This window comes from Sus scrofa, chromosome 4 (assembly GCF_054392235.1).
Source record: "Sus scrofa isolate SSC_HxYL_T2T_F1_AM1 chromosome 4, Sscrofa_HxYL_maternal_Yorkshire_Landrace_v2.0, whole genome shotgun sequence".
Lineage (NCBI taxonomy): Eukaryota > Metazoa > Chordata > Mammalia > Artiodactyla > Suidae > Sus > Sus scrofa.
In genome coordinates, this window is record NC_139386.1 from 87,245,509 (window position 1) to 87,255,898 (window position 10,390).

A 10,390-nucleotide genomic window follows, 5' to 3' on the forward strand; every position below is an offset into this window, starting at 1 on the left:
GGGGCCACAGATCAAACCTATCCTCATGGTTGCTAGTCAGATTTGTTTCCGCTGAGCCACAATGGGAACTCCCAGGACAGCTTTTTTTTTTTTTTTTTAAACCTTTTTAAGAGAATTTAAGTCTCGGAGTTCCCATCGTGGCTCAGTGGTTAATGAATCCGACTAGGAACCATGAGGTTTCGGGTTTGATCTCTGGCCTCGCTCAGTGGGTTAAGGATCTGGTGTTGCCGTGAGCTATGGTGTAGGTTGCAGATGCGGCTCGGATCTGGTGTTGCTGTGGCTCTGGTGTAGGCTGGCGACTACAGCTGATTCGTCCCCTAGCCTGGGAACCTCCATATGCCGCGGGAGCGGCCCTAGAAATGGCAAAAAGACAACAACAAAAAAACAAAAAGCCAAAAAAGAATTTAAGTCTCAGTGAAGAGTTGGGAAAATGGTACAGAGAATTCCCATCTACCCAGCTTCTCCTAGTGTTCATGTCTTGCCTAACCACGACACAGCTATCAGACCTAAGACATTGCCATGGGTGCAGTGCTGTTAACTATAGACTTGATTCAGATTTCACCCATTTTTGCACTGATGTCGTCTTTCTGTTCCAGGACCCAGTTCAGGATCCCACGTTGTGTTCAGTTATCATGTCTCCTTTGTCCTCTTCCATCTTTGACAAGTCTTCGTTCTTTCTTCACTATCTGTGACTTGACACCTTTGTAGAGTTCTGGTCAGGAATTTTGCAGAAGGCCCTTCAGTGTGTGTATAACTGATGTGTCCTCCAGATTAGAACAGGGTAGTACATCTTCAGCAGCCACTTTGCGCAGGTGACATGCTCTTCTTAGTGGTCACAGCAGGGGCACGTGTGTTAGTATGTCTTATTACTAGCAGATTTTACCCTTGACATCCTGATTGATGTCTTAGTTTGGCCTGCTATAACAAAATCCCATAGTCTTCGTGGCTTAACCTCTATGACTTCAGTTTTTCACACTCAGGAGGCTAGAAGTCTGAGATCAGGGTGGCAGCATGGTTGGGTTCTGGTGAGGGCCCTCTTCTTGGCTGTCCTCTTGCTGTGACCTCGCATGGTGGAGATGGATGGTGTCAGAGACGGGGACACCAAGCTCCCTGGTCTCTTAAGCACGCACTCTCATGACCTCATCTAAACCTGATCACCTCCACAAGGACCCACCTCTGAACACCCTCATGCTGGGGGTTGGGGCTTCAGTGTATGAACTTGGGGGGAATACTTTCAGTTCATATAGTTCAGGTGGTATCTGCCAGGTTTCTCCCCTGGAAAGTTACTGTCTTTTCCATTGTCATTAATGAATACAGCCGAGGAGCTACTTTGAGGCTGTAAAGATATTCCTTTTTCCCTTCAACCTTCAGCCGCCGTTGGTAGCATGCCCTGGTGGATCTTGCCCCGTAGTTACCATCACCTGGACAAGCTGTTGGAAGAGAGACTCAGAGGGTGCGTGTCAGATTATGCTCATGGAAAGAGCCAGTTCAGACTGTGGTCCTAGTCTCTTGCCAGATGACTTTGGGCAACTCACACTCTTCAGGAAATAAAGAGGTCTTCTACCCATCCTCTCAAGGGAGTGGGAAGAAACAACTCTTAATTATCATGACTTCTCAGTAGTCGTGATGATAGGAGCTCTTTTCCATGTGGCAAATAAACAAACCAACATTGCTGATTTATCTCATGGGTTGATGGAATGTTCCTTCTTGAGAAAGGAGGGAATTTGGGGACTTTCTGACTGTGGGAGAAAAAAATCTTTCTTGGGATCCCCATATTTTAACTACTGAATGCCCACCCCCTGCCACTGACAAGACTGTATTTCCTTTTGTGACTAATGAGCCAGGAGGAGTACACTCAGGGTTCAGTTTCCCTTCCCTAATGAACTTGTTGTTCAGATTTTGTAAAGCCACTTTTCTAGACACACAGATATTAAATGTTTTCAATTCCATTGACGTTAAGAATAAGGAAGGGAGGGGGTTCCCATCGTGGCGCAGTGGTTAACGAACCCGACTAGGAACCATGAGGTTGCGGGTTCGATTCCTGGCCTCGCTCAGCGGGTTAAGGATCTGGAGTTGCTGCGAGCTGTGGTGTAGATGGCAGTCTCAGCTCGGATCCAGGATTGCTGTGGCTCTGGCGTAGGCCAGCAGCTGTAGCTCCAATTGGACCCCTAGCCTGAGAACCTCCATATGCTGCAGGTGCAGGCCTAAAAAGAAAAAGGACAGAAGAAAAAAATAATGAGGGGAAAAAGAACAGAGGAGGAGAGGATAGATAGAACAAAAAGAAACACGTGCTTCGGAGGCCAAGATTTTCATGCAAGCCTCTTGGGATTATCCTAGAGGAGTTTGAGAGGCTGTGAGAACAGGAGGAAAACACCAGCTGTGGTTGGGTTGGCAAGTCTACGGCAGTGAGTGGTCTCTTCATGGAAGGAAAAGCAGTTCTTGTGGGATGTTTTTGGGTTGAAGAGCCTGTGGGGATGCTGGGTTCTGAGCTGTTGGCCTTCCCCTTGAATGGGAGCTGGGGGAATCCCCGTTGTCTCTTCCCCAAATGTCTTGATTTTGGGAGGCAGGCAGCAGCAGCAAAGGTCTTGGAAAGAGAGTAGGATGCAGTGCCCACCCCGCTCCACATCCTGCCTGTCATACCAGGAATGACCACAACCTTTCTGATCTGGAGGGAGAACCCTGGCCTCCACCTTGCATCCCCAGTCCCTCTGGCTGAGCCAGAGCTGAAAACGACCCTGGTCTGACGCCCTCTGCAGGCATGACTTGCATCTGCAGCAGACACCTAAATCCAAATGGGCTTTCCTGCCACCCCCGCCACCGCCTCAGCCACCTCCGTAACCCTCAGAGAATGCAGTGGAAGAAGGATGATAAGATTCTTAACAAAGCCAGCAAGAAAAGACTGGGAGGCCCTGGCTCGATTTTGTTCCCCTCCATTTGCATTGGCAGCTGCACAGTTTTCATCAAAGGGTTCAATACATGGAATTATAGACTTTGCTAATGGTGCTTGGGAGCACAGGCATAGGGCATTCCACAAATACCTGAACCTTCCCTGCCGACTCTGGGATGCCAGGAGTTTTATACACACATGATCATGTTTAGTTCATACATGGATTTCAGCCGTCATCCATGGATTGTGGTTCTCTCGTTCTCTTAGCCCCACACTGAAGAAGTGCAGAAGCTTAGATTTTCCCTGGATGCCTGCTGTCAGTGGACCACCAAAATACTTTGTGCTTGTGAGATCTCATTAGCAGATTCCCACAAGGCTCACCTAGGAAGGGAGACCTCCGGCCTCGCTGGGGGCTGCTGGGCAGTGCCACCTCCTGGTGGTAGGTCAACCTTGGAGTCAGAGTTGATGCTATAGAGTGCTGGGAGGTGCGCTAAGTGCTCAGGTTTGGTCTTGGGAGGTCAGACTCCAAATTCAAACTGACAGGTGGGTGTAGGCAGTCGGAGCAAAGGTGGGGCCAGCAGTTCCTCCAGCAGTTCTGCCCCCACTGACCAGCCAGGGTGGATATAGTCTAGGCACCACCCCCACCCAGCTCGAAGGGTGTCCTGGACATTGTGGGAGGGCAGCCTCTCCAAATGCTGCTCCCACCTGAGGCTCAGAGCTCCTGAAGCTGGGGACAGAGCCTTTCCAGTGATCTGCTGTAGAGGACACCGACTCCTGTCAACTCAGGGAGTGCCCCGCTCCAGGGCCTTTGTGAGCTTTAGGCTGGAGAGAGGGGAGGCGACCCTGGAACCTTTGAGTTCTCCTGCCTTGTCTTTCCACATTCCCTTCCTGGTGCCACCTAGAGGTCTCCTGCTTACTGCAAAGTGTCAGTTTTCCCCCAGACTTGCACTCCTCTTCTTTCAGCCTCTAAAAGGCACTCGTGCCTCTTCTGGCTGCACCAGGTTTCCAATCTGATCCCTGGGCCTGACGCTTGGTGCTTTTTTCTTTCTTTAAAATTTTTTTTTTTGGTAAAAGGGGTTGGATTGGGCCCGGTCCAATAGCTGTGTTGTTGTTTCATGTGGAAATGTCAAAAAACGTGGGGTAGCTGTGCCCACTCTCCAGTGATAAGTGCTGGATAAACCCAGGGAGTGGCCACCTGGCTGCCCTGTTTCCAGATCTCTTAGCCAAGCGTGTTGGTTTGGCTCCAGCAATCCCTCCCACTGGTGGTGACCAGGACTTGTGTCTGGCTTTTACCGCAGCCCCAGAGATGGCATCCAAAACCCACTGTGGCCTCATCCGTCCCAGTTGTCAGTGGATGTTCCCCCACAGGTCCCCCTCCTTCCCAAGCCCAGTTTCCTGCTGAGACATAGTCATATTCTGAGGCCGAAATTCTGATAGCGGGTGATCATATTTGGGGGCCTCTACCCCCACCCCCACTTCCCCTACACCAACCCCCAGGAGAGGGGAAGGCTCTTTGCAAAAGTGTGATCCCCACATTTCCTGGAAAGGAGGTTCTGAGGGCAGCCTACACTGCACGGGCACCCCCCCCCCATCCTCCTTGACTCTGGAGGAGAAAGGAGAGCATGTGTACTGTCACCTTGTCACCTCAGAAGAATTGGGATGAAAGTGCAGGGCAGAGGCCTCTCCTGTCTGTAAGGGTGCTGTGGCGGGGACAGGGATGTGGGGAGGGCACACGGGTGGTACTTCATGGCAGGTCATTAAATCTGATAGGTAAGTAGGTCTTCCTCATGAGATGGGAGGAGTCTGCCTTTTTTATGCTGTTTTTTTTTTTTGTTTTGTTTTGTTTTGTTTTGTTTTTTCCATTGCTGAGAACAACCGTGCAATCTCCATGGTCTTTGTGGCCTCCAGCCCTTTTCTTCACGGATTTATTATTTTCTCCATTTTCTGAGGACACCCAGTTAGAAATCTATAGGTTTTCTTGAGCTGCATTGTCTCCTGTGAGATCCATTTTCTTTCTTTTTTCTTCCCTCCTCTCAGTCTAGGGCCTTTCCTTCAAGGTCTGGTGATGTTGGCTCTCCCTTATTCCTCACTGTTAGTGGCCCAGGGAAGCCCCAGGCCGTGGAGCTGGAGGCGCGTGGATGGCAGGGTGGTGGGGCCGGGCCATTTCTCAGAGCGCCCAGCCCTCACGGTGGACGGGTTGGCTTCCCCGAGGACGAAGCCTCTGGTCTCCTGCCCAGGCTGGGTGAGGGAGTGGAGAGGCAGTCCCATTGTTACCTCTGCAGCCTCTCATTGTTCCCTTGGTTTTTCCCACGTGGCCTCAGCTGCCTGGTGTCACTAAGGCCAGAGTCCCCCACTTCCCCTCCTCCCTCTGCTCTCCTGCCAACATGGGGGGCAGGTGCCCAGAGCCCAGACTGGGAAGAGCAACAGCGGGGACCCACTGCTTCCTGTAGAGACCTTCCATCCATCCCTACCTGCTACAGGGGCTCTGGGTTCTCTAATTCCTGAACTTTTGGGGACCCCTTTCAATTCTCCCCGCCGACAGCCTCCGCTCTTTCCTAGGTCTGTTTCATTGCCGGCCCCTCACCTCCCAGCCTATGTGCATTCTCTCTTCTTAGAGTTTTCAGTATTTTAAAAAAACACAAACCCTTTTATATTTGTGTTTTGTATTCAGGTAGAATCTTGGGAATCTAATGTGCACCCCGACTCCATGTTTAACTGGAAGATCTTCTCCCAGGACTTATTTTCTCTCCCACCTGCCTTGTTGGTGTTTGACATTTGTCACCAGAGCTTCCCTGAGGGTGGGTGGGTAGGGGGCAGAGAATCCTGTCCCAGCCTCTGTGGGACAGGATGGGAACAAGGGGCAAAGGGAGGAAAGGCGGCCCAGGGCTTTCTGTCTTCCGTGGGTGGCGGGTGTGCTGTGCAGGACAGTGGAGCGGACAGGAGGGCCGCCCAGGGGGTGAGGCCTGTGGGCCCCAGTGGGGGACGGGGATTGTGCAGTCAGTGCCAACCTTGCCTTTCAGACCTGGGCCTGTCCCCACACCTCACAGCGCTCATGGCAGGCGGGCAGCCCCTGGGGAACAGCAGCAGCACGGGGGACACCGGCTTCAGCTGCTCTCAGGACTCAGGTAAGCCTCTCGCCTTCCCGCTGGTAGGAGCTCATGGGAGGGCTGGCTCCCAGGATGTAAGGGACAGGAGTCAAGGGTTTCTAGTCATGGTTTTTATCTCTCTCTCTCTCTCTCTCTCTCTGTTTTTTTTTTTTTTTTTGTCTTTTTCTAGGGCCGCATGTGTGGCATATGGAGATTCCCAGGCTAGGGGTCGAATCAGAGCTGTAACCAGCAGCCTATACCAGAGCCACAGCAACGCTGGATCCGAGCCTTGTCTGTGATCTACACCACAGCTCACGGCAACGCCAGATCCTTAACCCACTGAGTGAGGCCAGGGGTCGAACCTGCAACTTCATGGTTCCTAGTCGGATTCGTTAACCGCTGAGCCATGACGGGAACTCCAGTCACAGCTTTTAGCTTTCTAGCATCTCTGTGCTTCGGTTCCTTCCTGTAGATGGTGAGGACCTCAGCTCCTGTGCTTCCTGCCACCCAGTGGGGTTGTGAGATGCAGATTAAGTGAAAACCTTTGAAAAGTTAACATGTTAAGCTATTGTGAGTTGTTACTTGAGTTATAATAACTGCTGGCCTATGTGGACTCTGGCTGGAGTCAGCCAGCCCAGGTTTTCTTCTCAAATTGGCTTCTCAAGAACAGTGTTGAGGCAGGCTGCCTGTCTGTCTCTCTTTCTTTCTTTCTTTGTGTGTGTGTGTTTTTAGGGCCTCACTTAGGGAGTATGGAGGTTCCCAGGCTAGGGGTTGAATTGAAGCTGCAGCTGCCGGCCTACGCCAGAGCCACAGCAGCGCATCATCCGAGCCAAGTCTGTGACCTGCAACGCCGGATCTTTAACCCACTGACTAAGACCAGGGGTCGAACTTGCATCCTCATGGATACTAGTCAGGTTCATTACCACTGAGCCGTGATGGGAACTCCCTGCTCGTCTCTTTCCAAACCTTTGAGTTTCCCCATTTGTGATCTGGTACAACTGTCCCTCTGTCAGGGCAGAGTCAACAAGGTCGGGTGCCCTGTCACTGTTGTTACATGCCCTGCACCTGCCTGTGGGGAGCTCTGTCTCCCCGAAGAGACATCTCTACCAACATCCTCTAAACTCTCCCTGGAGCTGTTCCCAGGGGTTGGTGCAGACCTGGGGCTCCTCCCCTGAGCAGGGGGCTCTGTGATGTCACAGTCTGCGCCTGGCTTCCAGGCAGCCGAGTGCCACATCTTATGCTCAGATGACTGCGTCACCTCACCAGGCCCTAGGTGAGAGGCTTGTAGGCAGTGGCTGGTGGTGTCCCTCTGCCAGTCATTCATGGAGCTGACAGAGCAGCTCTTTGGGGGCTGTGTGAGTCTGAGTGTCTGTCTGAGTGCTGGGCACATGTGTGCTGGGGACGTGTGTGACAGACTGGCATCTGTCCATTTGAAAGGAGGGTGCCACGTCCTGGATCTCAAAGCACAGGCTTCCCTCTGTCCTCCTCCTTCTCTGCTGCTGCTGGAACCTTTGAAACGTCCTCTCTGCCTTGAGCTGTGTTTCCTGGCCTGAGCCTGTGTCATGGAATTCTATGTGTGGGGGCCATGGCCAGGGAGCCAGGCCAGGCCTCCTGTTATGGAGCGTTTCCCCCGGGCAGCCCAGAGGATTGAACCGCTGGTCACACCTTCCCTTGGAGGCCCGAGTCCCTGGTGTGATGTGAAGGACAGGAAGGCCTCTGTCCCTCCTCAGACCCCCGCCCGCTTCTCAGACCCCAACAGGGATCCAGAGGCAGAGTGACATTCGCTCATTAACAAATTTGTTTCTTTATTTGCCCAGCCACTGCTTTGACCAGATACCACACTAGGTGAGAAAGATGGGGTGAGCTGCCCTCACAGGGCTTGCTTTCTAGTGGTGAGGATGGCCATCCTGTGCACTTCAAATGGGCACTTGTGTGGGATGCAAATTACACCTCAGTAATTCTGCTCCGGGAAGCCAAGTGCCACAGGGACACAAAACAGAGTTGTGTGTGCTCTCTGTTGGAAAGGAATTGGTGGGAGGGAACATTAAAAAAGCTTCTCTGAGAAAGTGATGTTAAAACCTGAACAGGCAGAAAGGAGCGAGGGAGGGGACAGGGTTGTAGGTAGTAGAAGGAGCTTGGGCTTTGGGGTCCCACAGACCAAAGTGTGAGCTTTAGCCCCACAGTTTATTAGCTGTGTCCTCACAAGTGATGACTTCCAGTGATGAGGCACTTGCTGTGTGCCAGGCACTGTGTCACATGTGTACATGTTTCAACTCATAATCCTCCCAATAACTCTTAAGAGGTAGATGGAATTACGATAACCATTGTGCAAGCATGAAAAGATGCCAAGGGATTAAATCACCTGCCTGGGATCCTGGATCTGTCCCACTCTTGAACCTGTATGCTTAACCACCATATTACAAGCCTGCCGAAGGAATGTGCCTTTGCAAATCGTTCTTAAAGAACATGTGAGGAGCTCCAGGCTCCTCTTTTTTCTTTTCTTTCTTAGTTCCTTCCTCCTTCCTTCTCTTTCTCTCGCTTTCTTTCTTTCTTAAATGGCCACACCTGCAGCTTATGGAAGTTCCCAGGCAAGGGATCGTATTAGAGCTGCAGCTGCAGGCCTACACACAGCCACAGCAATTCAGGATCCAAGCCACATCCATGATCCATGCTGCAGCTTGTGGCGACACTGGGTCCTTAACCCAGTGCTCGAGGGCAGGAAATCAAACCCACATCCTCATGGACACTCTACCAGGTTCTTAACCTGCTAAGCCACAACGGAAACTCCAGGCTCCCCCTCTTTCCTAATTTCCTAAGCATCAAGGCCTTGAAAGACTGAAGGCTGGTCCCAACATCTGCCCTCCTTCCCTCCCACTCCCCCTGCCCATCAGCCCAGCTCTCTCTAATAGGCCTTCCTGCCGCTTTGCCTTTTCCCTCCACTTTATTTTTTTTTTTATTTTTTTTATTTTTTTGGTCCTTTTAGGGCCCCACCCGAGGCACACGGAGGTTCCCAGGCTAGGGGTTGAATCAGAGCTACAGCCGCTGGCCTACACCAGAGCCACAGCAACACGAATCCAAGCCACGTCTGTGACCTACACCACAGCTCATGGCAATGCCGGATCCTTAACCCACTGAGCAAGACCAGGGATCAAATCTGTGTCCTCATGGATGCTAGTCAGATTTGTTTCTGCTGCACCATGATGGGAACATCTCCCTCCACTCTTTAGGGGACATATTTTTCAATCCCTTCTTGATCCCCAAAGAAGTTTACATTTTCAGGTTTTAAATGTTTATTTAGGACAGCATATTTTAACTAGAAAGCTAGAAATTCAAACTGTAAGAAAAATCACTTGGAGCACAAAGCCCCTTTAATAGGGCCCCCTCCTCCACTCAGCCTGACTCCCCGTGCCCTCCGTTCCAGGTCTGGCACACTCAGCACTTCCAAGTAACCCATCCACCTGGATAACCTTGCTGTATTTTTGGTGTGTTTGAAGCAGCCCCAAAGCTGGCTGCAAACTCCTTGGAATGAAACAGTGTTTCTTGGGCAAATGCTGCAGGGCAGTTAGTCGCCCTTGACGGTGGGTTTGATTCAGTGGGAGAGAGGGATGCAAGGGGTGTTGAGAGCCAGCAAGAAAGGCAATGAGAAGGACTTGGTGGTGTTGCTGGGTTCCGGTGCACATCTGCCCTTGGTTTTAGGAACAGACGTGATGCTGCTCGAGGACTACACGTCTGACGACAACCCTCCCTCGCACTGCACTTGCCCACCCAAGAGGAGGAGCTCGGTGACATTCGAGGATGAAGTGGAACAAGTCAAAGGTTGGTTTCTGTCACTGATGCCTTTAGGAAAACAGGGGAAACGAAAGGATCTTTGGAAAATTCCTTGGCTCTGCCTGCCTCCACCCAACCAGGGCCCCACCTTCGCCCACCCTGATGTCGCTCCCGACCCTGCCAGTCTCACTGGAGTTCTTAGGTTTCCCAGCATCTAAGGCTAGGCAAGCAGTGGCCATGGTGCTGTATGTAGACACACACACAGAGCCACATACACAGCTACACACATGCATGGCACAGAGCTATACACACAGACACGTACACACAGCCACACAAATGCATACACAGCCACACACACGGCTCCACCCACATACACACACAACCCACATACCAGTTCTAGTCTCCCTCCCTCAGGAAGTTGCCTGACTGGATAAAACAGTTTCTGAGCCCTCTGTAGTTTCCTCTCCTTTATGGGTTACGTGTGGTTATAAATCTGAACGTGTCCTTCGGAGCCTCGGCTTCCTCACGTGGAAGACGGAAGCCATGCCCCGCGAGTGCCCTGCTCCAGCAGCACTAAAGGCTGCCGTCTTGAGTGTCTGTTGCCCAGAAGCTGGTAAGGGAGCTGGGATCCTGTGAGAGGAGTGCGTTC

The 10,390-nt window shown here is 51.7% G+C and overlaps 1 protein-coding gene across 8 annotated transcripts in view; it reads left to right on the forward strand.

The window, feature by feature from the left end:
- Window positions 1-10,390, forward strand: part of GPR161 (G protein-coupled receptor 161) — a 65,065-nt gene that overhangs the window by 46,763 nt on the left and 7,912 nt on the right. For 7 of the 8 annotated variants that reach the window (XM_085022501.1, XM_085022499.1, XM_021089471.2 and 4 more), the window contains 2 exons: window positions 5,908-6,012; window positions 9,670-9,789. In XM_085022501.1, coding sequence (XP_084878627.1) covers window positions 5,908-6,012; window positions 9,670-9,789 — 225 coding nt within the window. Of the gene's footprint in view, window positions 1-5,907; window positions 6,737-8,987; window positions 9,790-10,390 lie in introns of all 8 variants that reach the window. The other variant, XR_014843920.1, reaches the window with a different exon arrangement.